The 18,983-nt window shown below is 38.9% G+C and overlaps 1 protein-coding gene across 1 annotated transcript in view; it reads left to right on the forward strand.

Annotated features, from left to right (window-relative positions):
• Window positions 1-6,196: 6,196 nt before the first annotated feature.
• LOC128854978 (uncharacterized) overlaps window positions 6,197-18,983 on the forward strand; it is a 32,653-nt gene continuing 19,866 nt past the window's right edge. The window contains exon 1 of the mRNA XM_054089513.1: window positions 6,197-6,499. Within this exon, the coding sequence (XP_053945488.1) occupies window positions 6,197-6,499 (303 nt within the window). The remainder of the gene's footprint in view (window positions 6,500-18,983) is intronic.

Genomic DNA, 18,983 nt, shown 5'->3' on the forward strand with positions numbered 1-18,983 from the left:
ATTTGGTGGCATGGTGGATGGGTTGACCGCTGCGTTGGCTACCCTGCGGTTGTCCGCTATTTACTGGTTGCCGATTTCCATTTCAACCTCACACAATACAGGTGTTTCTGAGATTTCCCTCTGCCATTTTTGGGTGTTGATGTGCGGCTTGTAGCAAATGCCTACCAAACAAATCTAAACGATGCATTGCCTACATACCCTTACTCACATTACTGCTTCTTCTCCTCTATTTCCGTGTGTGTATGAGTGTGTGTGTGTATACGAGTAATGTAGCTGTGTCCACTCAATTTTTGCTATTTCTATCAATTTTTAAAATTGCTGCGTTTTAAAAGCACTTTGTTGTTGTGAATTCAACAAAGTTCTGCTAGAACTTGTTAATTTTTTTCTCTACCTTTTCGCATTTCAACCTTTTCGCCATTCTCCAGAGCTTTGCCAAGCCTGCCGATAGAAGCCGTGATGCTGTATGTGAGTGGCAAAATTTGTAGGTGCTTTCGTTAAATGAAAATTTTCGCAGACACTCTGCCGCAGCTTCACGCTTTTGGTTCGTACCAAGGTGTAGGTAGTACCGTCAATACAAATTGAATTTTAAGTTTTTTTCCGGTTTTCAATTTGCGGCGTCAATGTGTGATGCGCACATTCACTTTGGTCAGATTCGCTGAGGTGTAACGGTAGAATTTAAAGAGCTCCCGCGGGAGTGCTGAATTGGGCAGGGAAATTGCTATTTTTCCATACCTGAATTGCCCGGTAGCCCACGTGCAATTTATGACTTGAATTAGGCTAATGTATTGGCAATGCTGCTTTGCTTCGGTTGATTGCTGGAGTTTGAGCGTGAATTTTCCGCGCCACGCTTATTATTATTCGCTGCAACAGTGAATTGATTTCGATGTTAAAATTAAATCGATGAGTCGATGCTTTGGTACTCGTACTGAGTGTTAAGTTAGAGAATTTGCGGAGTAAAAAAATGTGATGGGTGGTAGATATTTGTAATCTGATGTGGGTGTTCATAATTTATTTGAAAATGGTCGTTAAAGTGTGGAGGTCGTGAAGGTAGTAAAGGCGACGTTTTTATTAAATATTCCAAATTTTTTGCTTATTTTCCTTACTTATAAGTACTATAACGCATACTGTAGGTTCGAATGGAACAAGAAAGTGGTAGAGAGTTTTCTCTAATAGCGGTCGCCTCTCGACAGGCCATGGCACACCTCCGAGTGTATTTCTGCCGCGAAAAAACTCTTCATAAAAATTTAAAAAATACATACCGTTCAGAGTCGGCTTTAAACTGTAAGTCTCTCCATTTGTGGCATACCACAAATAAGAGGAGGAGCTCGGTCAAATACCTAACAGAAGTGTACGCGCCAATTATTTACTTTCTTGTGTTTTAAGATATTTATATATTAATAGAATTGCATAGCAAATATTTTTGTGCTCCAATTTAACCAGTTATACGATGGGTGCCTTTTATATTTCGGGATTTGGCAACCCTGGTGTTGCAATCTGGCAACTGACAGCTGTATCGCAAAGTTTGACATTTTTTGGCTTTTACGTACTCAGAACGTTTTGAAATACCAGCGCTATTTGTGTTGTTTACAGTAACTTAAAAGATTCATCTCGGTCCAAAAATGGAATTAAATCGTGAACATTTTCGTGCGATTATTTTTTACAACTTTCGACGTGGATTAACTCAGCAACATTGCATGGATGAACTTAATTCATTTTTTGGCGATGAACCTCCATCAAGGACCAGTGTTTATCGATGGTATAGTGAATTCTATCGTGGTCGTAGTTCACTCCACGACGAATTTCGTGAAGGTCGTCCAAAATCAGTTGTTGTTCCGAAAACCATTGATGCTGTGCGCGAACTGATATTGCAACATCGTCATGTGACCTATCGTGAGATTGAGACAATCTTAGGCATTAGTGGGACCAGCATACATACAATATTGCATAAACATTTGACTGTCAAAAAAATTTGTTCGCGTTGGATCCCACACAATTTGTCAATCGCTCAAAAAAAGGCTCGTGTCGATTGGTCGAAGCAAATGCTCAAAAAATACGATCGCGGGGCTTGAATCATGGATTTACGCATATGTGCCCGAAAGTAAACAGCAGTCGACTGTATGGGTGTTTGAAGATGAGCCAAATCCAACAAAAGTTGTTCGCGCACGAAGTACTTCCAATCAAATGGTCGCCTGTTTTTTCGGAAAAACTGGACATGTCGCAACCATACCACTAGAACAACGCAGAACAGTAAATTCTGAGTGGTACACAACCATTTGTTTGCCAGTTGCCTTCCAAGAAATTAGGAAAACCAATCGCCAAAGACGGATCACTCTTCACCAGGACAATGCGAGCTCTCACACATCGGCTCAAACAACTGCATTTTTGAGCACCCAAAACATCGAATTAATGGGTAATCCGCCGTATAGTCCTGACTTGGCACCGAATGACTTCTTTTTATTCCCGTACGTAAAAACAAACTGAGAGGTCAACGTTTTTCGACACCTGAAGAAGCGGTTGCGGCATTCAGAATGCATGTTTTGGAGGTACCTCATTCAGAGTGGCAAAAGTGCTTTGACAATTGGTTCAAACGCATGCAAAAGTGTATAGATCTTCATGGAAAATATTTTGAAAAACAATAAAGTGATTTTCGATGATTAAAATTTCTTTTTGTTCTCTAATCCCGACATATAAAAGGCACCCCTCGTATTTTTACCCTTTTCCACAAAATCGACCAAAAATACCCATCTGCTTGTTGGCGTGATTTAGTTAAATATAATTTGCATTATAAAATTAGGAACTTAGCCTATCTATAAAACATTTCCAGCCGTCTCTATTACGAGCCATGTATCGTATTTCGCTAAACGATTTGGATGTTCCATTATTGACTGTACGTCTCTACGTAGTTTTTGGACGGTCTGTGTTGCTTGTACCGATCGGGTCCATTCCAAGGCCGAATGTGCAATGTTCATCTTTTGTATAATGGTTTTTGTTGTGTGCCACGTCTTGCTACCGTAAAGGAGCCCGGTTTTTACACAAGCGTTAAAAAAGTTTCATTTTGTGGCTTAATTGTGGCGGACTTTCATACTTTCGAAAGATGAGCGTAAGTTCGCTTAGCCTTGCTTAGGCGATTATTTACATCCGCCGAGGTACCCCCTTCAGGCGAAAGAACGCTGCCTAGGTACTCAAATTACTCCACTTCATCAAGAGTGTCGTTATTGATATACAACGGCTGCATATTTTGATGTTTAACATGCCTTGCATTTCGTTGTGGCTAGCGAACAACAAAAGTACGTCATCCGCGTAATCCAAGCTTTTCATTTTGTTTCCATTGAATGCCACGTTTGCCGAAATTACAACATTCGAAGATCATGTCGAGAGTGACTACAAGGAGAAGTCCAAAATAAATAAGACTGAGCTAAAATAGAAACGACGGGAGCTTTTTTCTGATAACTTTTACTGATGCACCCATTGCCCCCACAGCTTTTCGAAACCCAATATTCCTATCAAACTATGACTTAAACTGCCCAATGAGATGCCTAGGGCTTCTACTAAACCTCTTTCAGTCACGCGACGACTTTCCAATACCTTTTCATGTATTTTTTCAACGATTTCTGGTGTTGCTGGACGTCCTTGACGTGGATCGTCTTCAAGGTCTCTACTGTACTAATTGATGGCGAAAAGTCATCATACACTTTCAACATTCCTTCATATACGAGGTGTATTCAAAAAGTGCCGATGTTGGTACTCATGTCTCTCACTCATGCCGACGAGTTCGGCATTTTGAATGTTCAGTTAATTGTTGACAGCTGCATTGCATGCACGTGTTTCGGCTCGTCTTCGATTTTCACCTATTCAAAAAGATGGATCAAAGGGCCTGTATCAAATTTTGTGTGAAAAACGAAATTAAGTGCGCGGATGTATTTCGAATGTCGACTGTGCCATACGGAGAAGCTACTTTGGACCAAAGCAACGTTTATCGGTGGGAGAAAATGTTCTCAGAAGGCCGAGAAGATGTGAATGACGAAAAGCGTGCCGGACGCCCGAGCACTTCAACAACAGAAGAAAAAATTGATGAAGTGAAGAAAATTGTATTGTCCAATCGTCGAATCACTGTTAGAGTAGTTGCTGAGGACCTAGACATGTCGAGTGGCTCGTGCCATTCGATTTTTTTCAAAGATTTGAGCATGAGACGGGTCGTCACAAAATTCGTACCAAAACTGCTCAATTTGGACCAAAAGCAGCATCGGATGAGCATTGCTAATGAGAAGTTGGACTCTGTCCGCGATGACCCAAATTTGCTCCAGAGGGTCATAACTGGTGACGAATCGTGGGTTTATGGTTATGACGTGGAAACCAAAGCTCAATAATCTGAATGGAAGCTGCCGCATGAACTAAGACCCAGTTCGGTCGATTGTAAAAGTTTTCTGAACAAGATAAAAAAAATGATTTTTTGAAGTGCTTCGAAAATTGGGAAAGACGTTGACACAAGTGCATAGTATCTCATGGGGATTACTTTGAAGGGGACAGAATAGATATTAATGAATAAGTAAATAATTTTTGAAAACACACGAAATTCGCGATATTTTTTAAACACACCTCGTATTTCGTTTGCTTTTAAACCTTCCAAAAGTGATCGTTCAGTCACTACACGACAATTGATTTGTAGGAACTACTATGGCTCGTCGATGCTAAATGGCTTGTAAGCAAAGAATGAATTGACAGGTTGAAATGAAACTTCACCTACGTTGATGTAAAAAGGGTACCAATATAACAAAAAAAAAAAAAAAAAATTGGCTAGTAGCAACGGCCTTTCTTATGGAACCGCAATACTCATTGAACAACTTAGTATTTTAATAGCAGTTGAAAAAATTTTGTTTGTTTATCATAATTTTATCAGATTTTAATACTTCAAGATCAACACTCCAGTTAATAGTAGCAAAATGTGTTTTCAATCTTGGCAGTTTAATTTTTTTACACGTCCGCTCTAAATGTATGCATCAAATCCGAAATAAAAGGAAACTTTAAGTGAGCAGAAACTAGAACTCAGCGGCACGTACGGATATGTTACAAAAATATGAATATGAATTTGTCCACAAAATTGCCTAAAACCCGATCTGAGTGCTGCCTGCCGGGTCCAATTATGAATCTTATTCATCTAGGGATCCACTCAAATCCACTTAAAAAATGTCATTCAAATCAGTCCAACCATTTAGGAGGAGTTCAATTTTCTACGCAATATTTATTTTGTACGCAATGGGAGGCACTGCTTTTTGGTGATGAAGACTCAGCCATCCATAGAGTGGATTATTCCCAAAATACTTTAATCTAATGATGACAGGTCCCTCCGTTTGTGGAACAAAATCAAGACGTACACCACAAATAGGAGGAGGAGCTCGGCCAAACACCTAACAGAAGTGTACGCGCCAATGATGACAGAAAGCTCGTTTGTATATAGAAGGCGTGTGGCTTTATAAAACAATATTTGTTGCAAAATAAATGCACAGTAGTTGCTTGTATTTGCACAAATTTCCCTTTTATTTTAGATCTCAGTCCGTATATTACATATAACCTGCTGCAAAGATCATGCAAATTTCTATTTCAAAGTTTATGCTCATAGTTCATGGAGATAGATGACATCGAAGCAGATTGATAACAGTGCAAAAAAAATATAGTTTTCAAATCACAAAGTTTGGTGAAGAACATACAAATAGTTTAACCCTCTAGTGCATAACAGTGCCTTTAGGCAATGCTTGCTTTGAAATAGAATTTTGAATTATTATGTAACTTTTTTATTTTAAAAGTTAAACGGGGATATTTTATACAATTTTATGACTCTTTTTTGATATGCAAAGTTTTTACTTCATTCGCCATTATGTAATGAATGGCAGTTGTCCGCGAGAAACTGAGTATTGAGCATGCATAAAATAGTTGTGTGAAAAGTGTAAACTTTTAAGTATTTGTTCGCTGGTATTTTATATAAAGAAAGTGATAAAAAAATTCAGGTAATTTATTTCATGTATTTTCAATGATATTCAGGTGTCAAAAGTATTAGCTTTATGTATACTTCATTAGGGTGACTTTTCAAAGTTTCAATGCCTAAAGGCACCAGCATGCAGTTACCATGTGAATACTCTTTTGTAACGAACTTCTCTCTTTTGAAAATTTTAGAGTTAAAATGAATGGTTGGAAAGAAAAAATGCAAAACAAGGTTTCAAGTTTGACTGAAAAAGAAATTGAGGAGTTTCTGAACACTATTGATGTTATAGATGAGGAAGGCAGTGATGACGTGGTCTCAACGGATGATGAAGATATAGATGACGGTATCAGTTTGGTTGACAAATTCAGTTTTGGCTGTGGCGAACTGGGCATAAGTGTATCAGATCTAAATTTAACTTTGGTTACGCCTACAGCTTCCGTAGCCAGGGAAGAATCAAGTGTAAATTTACATGGTGACAGTACACCACCAGCTCCTCCAAAAAGGCTTAAGACGTGCGCAGGGGTCAGTAGTTATATATTCAGGAGATTTGATGGAAATGTTGTCCAGATGCGACAGAAGGATGAGGAAATAAGCAAAATAGTGTGGAAAAAGAAAAGCATGAAAGTTCATGAAGATCAAATCAAATTCCAATGCCCGGATATGTCTGGTTTCGTACAATTAACTACTCCATATAAGTGTTTTTGCTACTTTGCTGATGACCATTTTTTTTCTACTATTGTTAATGAAACGAACTTATACGCGAGGCAGAAACAGATAGATACATCTTTTGTATGTACGGCTAATGATATTCGGCGCTATATTGGAATACTTATTTTTATGTCAGTTTATAAATATCCAAGTGTATTGTGGAATGATAACAGAAGCGTCCGTTTTGCTTCAACTTACGTGGGTATACAACCACACGGATCCAGTACAGATACATGTTTGCAAAAATCTCGTCGATGGAATCGACGACAAAAATCTTACGAATACATTGATTGTCCACAAATTGTCCAAGACTATAATAAACACATGGGCGGTGTCGACCTGATGGATAGCCAGATTGACCGATATAAGATCCGCATAAAGACCCAGAAGTGGACGACCCGTGTTTTTTATCATTTGTTAGACATGACATTAGTTAATGCGTATATTCTTTACAATCGTATTAATTCATTGCAACACGAACGCTTGACTCTGGCTGAATTTCGATGTGAAGTGGCAGAAGCTCTCACTAAAATAGGCCAGGATTCAGTCAAAGGCAGAGGAAGGCCATCAAACTCAAGCAAAGTGGAAAGTTTTGTTGTCGGTAAAAAAAAAAGGTTATATGCCAATATCAGATGTACGTTTTGATAACGTTGGTCACTGGTGTCAATTTCGAGATCGGTCTGCAAAATTGCATTGTAAAAATAAACCTTGTAATTCGCAGACGCAATCTTATTGTGAAAAATGCGATATTCCATTATGTAATTCATCCACAAAGAACTGTTTCAAAGAATTTCATACCAAGAAATAACTAATTCAAATACGTACATACATAAGTCAGTCAAACCAATCATATAATATATATATGATATTTAATATATAAATATATGTTTTTATATATCTAATGTACATCTTAATGCAGGCAAAGATACAAACGAATTAAATTATTAAAAAAAAGTAATAAAAAAAAATATAACTGATCGATCAAAAACGAAAATATGTGTATACTTTGATACGGTACGATGATACCTTAACTGCATGACAGTGCTTTTTGGCAAAAATTTCTTTTCCTAATTTTTGGCAAAACTGTAGGTAAAATATCAAAAGCGATGACGGATTCGTATTCTCTGACGCTGAATTAAGCGAAAAAAATTTTTAAATTAAAAATTAAAAAATTATGCACTAGAGGGTTAAAAAAAACTACCTGCTATTTGTATGTAAGCAAAATATTAATTTTTACATCCAATACTTAAACAGAAAGGTAAATATGTTGAAATGATTCCTCAAAAATTTAAGATATTGAGCCTCTATCCAAATCGTGACCTTAGCAAGAAGTGGTTAAAGTGAATTTTTTTTTGTCCATCAAAAATTCTGTATTTCCCACCATCGGTATCCCTTTGTGTCGTTGCCAAGCCAAGGCTTTGACCAGCCAACAGTGTTGATTTTTGCACCTCTCTTTTCCGTTGCTGCACTTACCACAATATGATGAGGAAGCACCATACGGTCAAACATATTGCCAGCTACTCTTAGGGGTGGCAAAAAATCGGTCTGTTCGCACAGGTTGCACGTAGCAGCCATGCGGTCGACCAGTGTGGAAACTTTTTTTTTGGACTCGTACGTGAATAAGTTAGCTTGCACTTTGGTAAATTTTTGTATTACTTTTAGAAATGGAATTTATGTTATTGCCAGCGGTTGGTTATTATACGTGAATATGTACGGGCGCATGCATGGAGCGACGGCCTCTGTGAGGTTGCTGAGCCTACCCTCTGCCGTGCACTGACCACTCAGAGCAGCGAATAGTTTTGAAAGTCGAATGTAAAGCTTGTTGCTGAGTACATTTTATGCCAAATTGCGAGTATCTCGTTGCTGCTTTTATTTTTATGAGCAATTTTATTTTATTTTTATTATTTTACGGTGAAATAATTTAAAAAACAAGTTGCATATGTGTTGGAGTGTTTGGTTTGGTCTGACCATTAGTGCTGGTTGCTAAAGAAAAGTAAATAAATAAAGAAAGCTGATGGGCACTTTTACTTTAATTTGATTGTGGCTCGTGGTTTTTGATCTTAACGAGGCGCTTTCAAGAGATTTTTTGCTAATGTGAATTCAAATGTAAATTTACTCCCACACATGCAACTAAATGTGTATGAATATCCAGTAGGTAGACCTTTATAGCTGACAGGCCTAGAGCCAGAAAGTTATTGCCTGATTGTTAAAAAAAATTCAATGAGTTAAATACAAACAATAAAAATACAAATTATACAAACTCATTTCGAAAAAACAGACAAGCGAAGAGTTTTCGCACAAGTCTGGATTGGGCCACAAAATAAAATTATATTGTTTAGATAGCGAGAAAATTGAATTAACTGAAAGTTCGAGTGCTTTTGCTTTGTTTGTGCTTGAAATTTGGACTCAGAGAAATACCCTGAATCTGTGAAAAGGTCATCGCAGTATCCTTCTATGCTCAAAATTTATTATGTGTCGGACGTTTTTTAAGAATTTGGGCCCAGAGAAATACTCTGGAGCTATGAAGGAGTTTCACAATTACAATTTATTACGTATTGGGTATTTTTTTTTAGAGCTTGGATATTGAAAAAGCCTATGCAAAAGAGAAAATTTTTTGGATTGAATTTTTTGGTTTTAATTTGGTAGATAATATAGGGTGGGCCATGTAAAATTTGCTTTTTGAATCGGCTATAAAAAAAAAACTAATCAATATTTTTTCAAGCCTTTCTTTTATTTTGAAGATTGAACATTGTCATTTATGAATGAAAAATAATATCGTTCAAATGACTGCCACGATTGGCTTTACAGTAGGCCATTCGATCAACCCAATTTTTAAGCACATCTTCGATTGTTTGGGCTAAAATTTCATGAACGGCAACTTCGATTTCCTGTTTTAAAGCATCAATCGTCTCTGGATGGTTCGCATAGCATTTGTCCTTAACCGCTCCCAATAATCCAACGGGCTTAAATCACAGCTCCGTGGCGGCCAATTGATATCGGAATTTCGGCTGATTATTCGGTTTTCAAAAACGGTAGCCAAAAGTTCGAGAGTAACTTTGGCAGTGTGACAAGTTGCACCGTCCTGTTGAAACCAAATGTCGTCCATGTCATCCTCTTCAATTTTTGGAAACAAAAACTCGTTGAGCATGTCACGGTAACACTCGCCATTTACTGTAACCGCGGCTCCTCGCTCATTTTCGAAAAAAAATGGCCCGATGATGCCGCCAGACGAAAAACCGCACCAAACAGTGACTCGATGTAGATGCATTTGCTTCTCTACAGTAACGTGTGGATTTTCTGAGCCCCAAATCCGACAATTTTGCTTATTGACATAGCCACCGATTTGAAAATCAGAAAAGAAGAAGAAGACTCACCACTTTGGAAATAGGTTTTCAATATTTCCTAATTTTGTTCAAGCGTATAGCGTCCCATTTCGTAAATGTCAAACCTTTAAGTAAATTATGAACACATTCGTCATGTCATTTGTGTTACCATTCTGAAAAAAGTAGGTGGTTCCTGTAGAACGAAATATTTATTTTTTGAATATGATACACATATGATTCAAGTATGTCCGCCGCGGCTACAAGTTACTTGGTTCATTCAAACAGTCCAAGTTTTTACTACTTTTCCAATAAACCTAGTCGCATAACGTCAATGGTGGCTTGAATATTACAATAAATCGATTGTTAATGGGTCCAGGTAGTCTACAGCTCGAAAATTTAGCGTATTTTCAGATTTTTTGAAAAGCGATATTTCAATTTTTCATTTTTTTTATTTAACTTCTTTTACATACAAAAGTGAAACTTTTTTTATTTTAATTATTTTGAAAATGGCGCTGAAGTTGACCCTCCCGAAAAATTGGACCCGGACGGTGTTTGGCCCTTGGCCCTTCTATTTATCTGAAACACAAAAACCAAAAATATTATTAATCAGTATGACCGTAGCTAAGCTCCGTACTAGAATAAAAAAAAACAAAAATCACAAAATGGCGCGGTTTTGAATTCGACCCTCTAAAAAGCAGTTTTTTGGGCCTTTTAATACAAAAAAAATACGAAATAATTGAAATAATAATGTGATTCTAGTACGGGCGATGACGTTGTGAACAACATATTGAAATTTCAGACGATTCGGTAGAATAGCTTTTTAGTGTTTTTGACACACCAGACCGAAAAAAATCGTTTCGAGATAAATGAGTTTAAAGTTTGAGGTACAGGAGCACGCGTACCGCTCTCTGCCTAGTTAATGGGCTTTAGAAGCTATAATATTGGGGATTTCCAGATGAAAATTTCACAGAATAGTCTTAAGGTACTAGGCTTTCGAAATATCGAAAAAAATAAAGAAAACGATTTTTTGAAATTTCTAGACCATCGTATCCTTTTAAGCGCGCTGTTGGAATGTTGTAAATTTCCACAAATGATTCACGATGATTTGCCGAACCTTATTAAACATAAATTTTAATACGGTTTGCCCTTTTCCGTTGTCAAATCAGAGTTATCGATATTTATATTTTATTTTTGAACATAGTCCCGAAAGATACGCTTCTCCCAACGCTCCGACCATTTTTTAACCCCTCCAAAAATAGGATTTGTCGAACTCTCCAAAATACGCCTCAGTCTCGGCGATGACTTCTTCGTTAGAACTAAATGTTTTTCCCGCGAGCCATTTCCTCATGTTAGGGAACAATAAAAAGTTGCGGGGAGCCAGATCGAGGGGATACGGAGGGTGCGACTGCAATTCATAACGTAATTTATGCAGTTTGGCGGGGACAACTCCGGATGAATGTGCTGGTACGTTGTCGTGGTGAAACAGCACCTTCTTTTTCGCCAAATACGGCTGTGTCTCCTTCAAATTTTTGTGAGAGCGATCCAATAACTCACTGTACATAATATTGTCCAGTGATCGTTCTTCCTTTTTCTAAAAAATCCACGAGAATGAGACCGTTTGCATCCCAAAAAATCATCGCGATGACCTTTCTGGCCGATGGGACTGTCTTCGCCTTCTTTGGAGCAGATTCACCAGGAGAATTCCATTGTTTTGATTGTTGTTTAGTTTCTAGTGTAGTGATGAATCCAAGTTTTAACAACGATGACAACTCGATGCGAAAATTCCTTCCGATCTCGCTGTATCCGCTTGTTGTTGCTTGTGAGCAATCGCAACACCCATCTGGCCGACAATTTTTACATCGCCAACTTATCATGTACAATTTTAGTTACAATTCCGTGTCGACACCTATGGCCGCTGTTGCTTCGCGAGCTTTCTTTCGTCGATCAGCGAGAATCATGTCGTGGCCTTTTTGAATGATTTTCTCGGTAACAACGACTGCCTGGCGGCCTGGTCGTTCTTCATCAAAAACGGATATTCGCCCACATTTAAGATCATTGAACCAATATCTAACTTCGGTCATAGATGGCGAAGCGCCCCGATAGACAGGATCCAACTTTGTGTTTATCTCCTCGCATTTTTTGCCTTCCAAAAACAAGAAGAGAATTACCGAACGATACTGCTCTTTTTCCATCATAGCGAATCCAAACTAACCTATCATCAGTCCGAAATTTCTTTTGCCGTCGGTTGATAGATGGCAGCACACGATGCTAATACCAACTTCTCTCAGGAGCGCCATCTGTCGGGTAATTACTGAACCGCCCTCGTATTTCTGCCATGAAAGAGCTCCTGTTAGGAGGAGGAAGAGCTCGGCCAAACTCCCCAGACAGCGTGTAAGTACCATTTATATATGAAAATATCTGAATATTTTATAGTAAAAGCCGAATGTTTTATATGTACATATGAGATTACTTTACATATGTGTTTAATTAGTTCTCATTTTTCTGAATATTTCACTTTGGTTATTGGCACTGAGATCATTGATTTTTACTTTAAATTCATTCGGCATATTCGGACTTCTCTCGAAGCTAAATACTTACTTATTTTTACTACATACACAATAATGCACTGAAATATGAACGTAGAAATGCGCATTGCAATGCAATGAAAATTAAAAATACAAGCAAATAATTCCTTAAGTATTCATTTCAGGCGGCCATGCTCAAGAATTTTCATTAAATCGTCGTCGTATTTGTTTCAGGGTCCTTTGTATGCGTGCAATGCAATGCACAGTCAGCCCACTGCTAACCAACTTCAAGTGGTAATCTGTGAAGGAGAGAAGCCAAGAATTATAGAGTTAGATGAGAGCAATTATAAGCATTCAAATGTTTATATGTGCGTGCGGAAATTTAATCCTCTAGTTAATTTGGCTAAATTTGATTTTAATTTAAAGGCAATTTTACTCAACTACGTTTAATTGGTGGCTTGCCCTTTTTAATTGCTTTTGAATGGCCATGGTGCCGAAAAAGTTACATTTTTTCAGCTATCTGTTATTGTTATTATTATTAAGCTTCTTTTAATTTTAGCAGATTCTGAGGTTTGCCGCTCGATAATTTATACAGATGCACGGCAATACCCAATTGATGTAGCATTTTTCTGCCTAGTGCTGGATATTCAGAAAAATGAGTTGCGAATTTTCAGATGGTGGCCTCAGTGAGACCAATTTTGTTTAAATGACATTCTCAGGCTACAGTGGCCTGCATAATAACTAGTTAAAAGGCTTAAGGCAACTCTACTGAGCGAAAGTAGCGTAATAGAAACTGCTCTGTCCAGCGTTAGGAATTGTTTCATTAGTTGCTGTGTGATAGAATTTCGCCAGTGCTCAACAAATTTTTTCTTCTGCCATTTTTTGAGAAATTCGTTAATGTGGCTTTTTGTACGTAAATTCACAGAAAGGCTCAGGATAAATTAGAGGCATGTTTGCCCCGTTTTTAGCTAGATCATCAGCCATTTCCATTTCCTCATATCTCTCATGTCCAGCAACTCAATCTAAAAATAAAGTGTTGAAGTTCTCTCACATGCTCAGAAGGTTCATGCAGTTATTTATATTTTTTGGGGTTGATGGAAGGGCTTTCAAAGCCACCTGACTATCTGAAAAAGTATAAATGTGGTCCTATGCAGACTTGGCTTGTATTAGACGTATAAGAAAGATTCTTTTAAAAGTGACGCCTCGAAGTGAGTGGTGAATAATTCCTAGGAGGTACCTGTTTTATTTCATCTTTTATATTAAAACTTATTATGAAAATGGCCGATTCTTAAGAACAAAATATCGCAAAATTCGTATTTGCTTTTCTGAAAATAATCGCCATAATGAGTCGACAGTTTAAAGAAACTGGTTGTGTAGAATTTGGTACATTGCATTATATTTTTCTGGAAAATCACAACCAGCGATTGTTCGTGAGCGCGAGCACCTTAAAGTAAATAAAGTTTTTGTTTGTCGCACTATCACTCGTTACAATGATACTGGTAGCATCGCAAACCGTCATGGAGGTGGTCATCAAAAGACTGCAACGTCTCGTGAAATAGTTCATAAAATGAAGAAGCGACTTGAGCGAAATCCCCGAAGAAGTGCCAATCAAATGGGGAAAGAAGTGAAAATATCTGACCGTAGCATCAGCCACATACTGAAAAATTATCTCAAAGTCAAGCCTCACAACATCCAAAAGACGCATGATCTCACACCAAAGCGACAACAAGTCAGACAGTCAGACTTGAGAGAGCGAAGGAGTTGCTTCGCTTGGCCGAAATCGGAAAATTTCCGAACGGAGGAAACAATTTTTCAAATTAAGCAACTCGTAAATTCTCAAGGCGATAGGGTTTATTTGACCAACCGCTTATACGAGAATTTGAGTCATCGATTCGCCACCAGGAGGCAGCACCCGTCACAGGTAATAGTTTGGGCCGCTGTAACCGCAGATGGGCGCTCTCCAATAGTTTTCATCGAGTCTGGCACAAGGTAAATACGAACTATTATCGGAAAAGTATTCTGGAGGTTGCTTTGAAGACGTGGAAAGACAAACATTTCCGTGGCAGACCATGGACGTTTCATGGACGTGGACACCGTCTCACAAAGCTCGAGCGAACCAAGAATGGCTAAAAAGCAACGTTTCGAACTTCATAACGTCCACACAAGGGCTCTCAAATTCACCAGATGCGAATCCGATCGACTATTCTCTTTAATCTATTTTGGAGAGGAAGGTCCGAACTAAAAGATAAACCAGTCTCGAAGCTCCGAAAAAGTCATTGTCCCCGAGTGGTCCAAAATACCTACAACTCACATTCCGGTAGCTTGCGATTCGTTTCTGGACCACCTCAAGGCCATGGTCAAGGCAAATTTTTTGCTTTGAATTGAATAAAGGCCATTTTCCAAACTAAATTTATGGCTTTTTTAATTGCCTTAAGTCCTTTCGAGTGCCGTACCCTGTATAATTGTTGAAAACTCTGTTTTGAGAAAAGATGGTGAAACTTTAAGGAATTAAAATATTTGTGGTATTACCGAATAAATTTTCAGCCTTGCGGATATGTTTGAGAGTATCTGCAACAGCATTCTTCATTTCATTCGGATGCATTTGATCTCGATGAAAATGGTGCAGTCTTGCCTTTGCCGAGGCAATACAGTTGCACAAAATATGCTCTGTGATTTCATCGTTCTCCAGACAAAGTCCACACTCTCTCTCAATCCTAATGTGAATTTTTGAGAGATGGTTATTGAAGTCTAATTAACGCATGTTATGAAGTTCCCTATGGTAGGTGAGAGATCTTATAAGTATTTAGGTTTGCCGGAGATCTCTCGCCGACGTCGCCCTAGCGAGTTCATCAGAAATTTCATTACCTTTTATTCCACAGTGATCCGGAGCCCAGCGAAGTACAGTTTTGTTTGTTGTACTAAGTTAGATTAGGTTGTTAGTGCATTCGTACATCAGTTTTGACTCCACAGTGAAGCTAGTGCTTTTAATGCAGCTTGACTGTCCGAGTATATAGCTATGTATGCACACTTGTTGCCTCTCATATGATTTCTTCTCGCACGTATTGAATTCGCTTCAATTTCAATCTGAAAGACGCTAGGCGATTCACCTATTGGTTCGAAGATTTTCGTGTTTGTACCATAGATTCTCGAACCGACTCCAGTATTTGCTTTCGAATTGTCCCTTTCGTCGCGGTCTGAGATTATAATTTCAAATCTACAGTTAAGACACGTTTTGGAATTATGTAGTCTGTTAATGAACAGATGGTATTCTGATGCGGTGATCGAATTCAGAGGAATTATTGTGACATTTGTGATTTATTTGAATAAAACCGTAACAAATTCGTAACAATATTTTTTATAGTGGTGACTTAATAATATACTGGTTGAAGTATATTATAATTAATTTTTTGGTAAAAAAGAAATAACACAATAATTGCAAATGATGTCGGAGGAAAGGCCAAACACGAATATCGAAGCCATTGCACTGTGCCGAATAGACACAGAGACGAATCTAAGATTAAAAAAAAAAAATTAACAAAAATCAACTTTTTTATTACATTATTGCATTTTGCAAAAGACCAAATATGGAAGTACATGGAATATGCTTCCATTCATGTAGCTGCCTTGGCTGGCTTCGTAGTTGCGTATCCTCTTAACCCAGTTTTCTAAGAGTGATGGTTTCAGGCCTTATCTCATCAGTGGTATACGCCTCAAGTTGATGCATTATTCGCATTACATCGGTTCTTAAGAATCCCCCACAAAAAACGTCCTAACGGACTCAAATCGCAACTTGGAGGCGGTCAATTGATAGTGCCGAGGCGGGTGGTAAAACGATTATTAAACTTGGTGCGCGAAAGATCGATTGTGGCATGGGCCGTGTTCACGTGGATCCATCCAACATCCTGTTGATCTATTCTGAAACCTTTTCTCATCACCTTTCGGGTCACCTCCTAACAACACATTCGATTACACAAGGTGCTAGAAGTAAGACGCGAGTGTATGATTTCTTTATTGCCTCACTCCCGTACTAAGGTTATGCTCGCACTCAGCTAAGAAAATCACTTTTTCAAAATCAATTTTTTGCTCCAATTGATGCCCAGGCAAAATTATTTGGTATTTTTGCCCCAAGTGACTTAATAGTATTTTCAAATATTGAATGATGCGTTTCCGCGTACCACGACCTTCTAAGTTTGATCTCTCTCCTAATATGACTCTGATATAACTGCCTTATCGATCCATTTATTTAATTTTTTCACTATTTTCTGGTCTTCTTGACACTTACCTTCATGCACTAAATGTAATCAAAGAAGTTATATTCAGAACAAGGTGCTCATAAAAACCATCTGCCGTTTGGAGTCGTCTGCAAACTGTAGACCGCTTCATTTGTGGAACCACATCAAGATGCACTCCACAAATAGGAGGACACGCTCGGCCAAACACCCAATAAGGGTGTACAAATGGAGGGACCTACAGATATTTTTATGAGGAGCTTTTTCATGGCAGAATTAGACTCGGAGGTTTGCCATTGCCTGCCGAGGAGCGACCGCTATTTGAAAAAAACTTTTTCTTCATTTTGGTTTTTCACCAAGATTCGAATCTACGTTCTCTCTGAATTCCGAATAGTAGTCTCGCACCAACCCACTCGGCTACGGCGGCCGCCATGTTCAAGTAGTTCGTCCTGCCATAAGTTCTGTTACATTTTAAGTGCGTTATAGATATGAAACTATACAACATTAAAAACTCCTTCCACAGTGAAAATGTTCTCATCTATAAAATAAATATTTTCATGGCCGTTGACCGCGTGCCGCCGAAGAAGGTGCTTGCATCTGTCGATTCTAATTTTCTTCAATCGCGTTGTGTAAAGATGGCCAGTTGAGTGACGGAAGGCTTTCATGCGGAGATCATCTCTAATTAGTCTTGACATGGATCTAGTCGATACATTCATTTCCCTGGACATGATTTTGTGCTTCCTAAGAGGATTTCTGCGAATTCTTTCACGAACGGCTTTTATGGCTGAAGAGGTTTGAACGACGCGAGGACAACCTCTTCTTTTTCTGTCTGTCTCTTCAGATGTTTCGGAAAAACGATTGATCGTGTGGAAATATTGGGTTTTTTCAGCAATTCGTAAATCTCACTTGCACTTTTGCCACACTTTTGTAATGCAATCACTGCCATGCGATTCTCCTTAGCTTCCCACTTCATTGCCAACAAGCGAAATTTGCCACGTAACTGAGAATGAGTAGACAATACATACGAACGAAAGCAAACGTAACTTATTTCTGCGAATTTCTTCTCGGCGCTTGCATTGTAAAATTTGTCATAGAATTTATGACAAGACCAAGTATATAAATATATTTAGGCTTTTTTTTTTGTCGGGACAGACCATGTGCTTTGCCTATAGAAAGTGACCCGTCATCAGTCCAACCAGCCTCCTACAGTACCCTCTGCTCTAGTGATAGGAGGAACTGCGACAATCGGTCGAACATTACAGGTAACATCAGTTTTGGTCCATTTGCAGCCTCTCTCAGCCTGCTAAGCTCGTTTGCCGGTTAGAGTAACTCGTTTGCTAACCGTGACTTTGATGACTGTAGAAGGGAGTGGCAGAACGGGCTAATCTAGCTAAAGAGTCAGATATCTTGTTACCCGCGATATCCACGTATCCACAGCAAAATTCATCGCTTCTTGAACAGCATACACCTTTAGACTTACTGCCTTAATGTGGTATACCTGACTGCTAGTTTTAAGTTTGCATTCCATTGTACTAGAACTAAATGCTTAAAGTTATCAACTTCCATTCGGTAGATGTGTTATAAAATACTAAGTACTAAAAATAAATAAATGCAATGCCTGCGATGGAGGATGGTTCCATGTGTAGAAGTCCACGCAAGTGGGGAAAGTTACTGATCGCCATTCACTTGGGAATGGCCAGGACGATTCTTCTGCATATGGTTCAAGCAGCTCACAACGGCCGGGATTAGCCCACGTATCCTCTGGGTAGCTTCCGAACACCCGTTCGGGAGTGAGCTAACGTGAGAAGGCGAAACATTCCAGGATAGCTGGTTGTGCGTTGGGTTTGGGACCCACCACTTAAAAATCCCCCCCCCCCCCCCCCAATGAAAAGTTTGAAAAAGCCTCGGATGAGACCTCCCTATACTGATGACGACCCCTGCAAACGAAATAAGGAATATGATTTGAGGGCATGCACCTGGAATGTCCGGTCCCTTAATGGGGAAGGTGCCTCTGCCCGGCTGGTGGATGTCCTCGTGAAAGTAAAGGCTGACATCACTGCCATCCAAGAGATGCGATGGACGGGGCAAGGTAAGAAAACCATAGGACCTTGCGACGTCTACTACAGCTGCCATGTAAAGGAGCGCAAATTCGGTGTCGGATTTGTTGTGGGAGAGAGACTTCGTCGCCAAGTACTGTCGTTCCCTCCGGTGGACGAGCGTC

This window comes from Anastrepha ludens, chromosome 2 (assembly GCF_028408465.1).
Source record: "Anastrepha ludens isolate Willacy chromosome 2, idAnaLude1.1, whole genome shotgun sequence".
Lineage (NCBI taxonomy): Eukaryota > Metazoa > Arthropoda > Insecta > Diptera > Tephritidae > Anastrepha > Anastrepha ludens.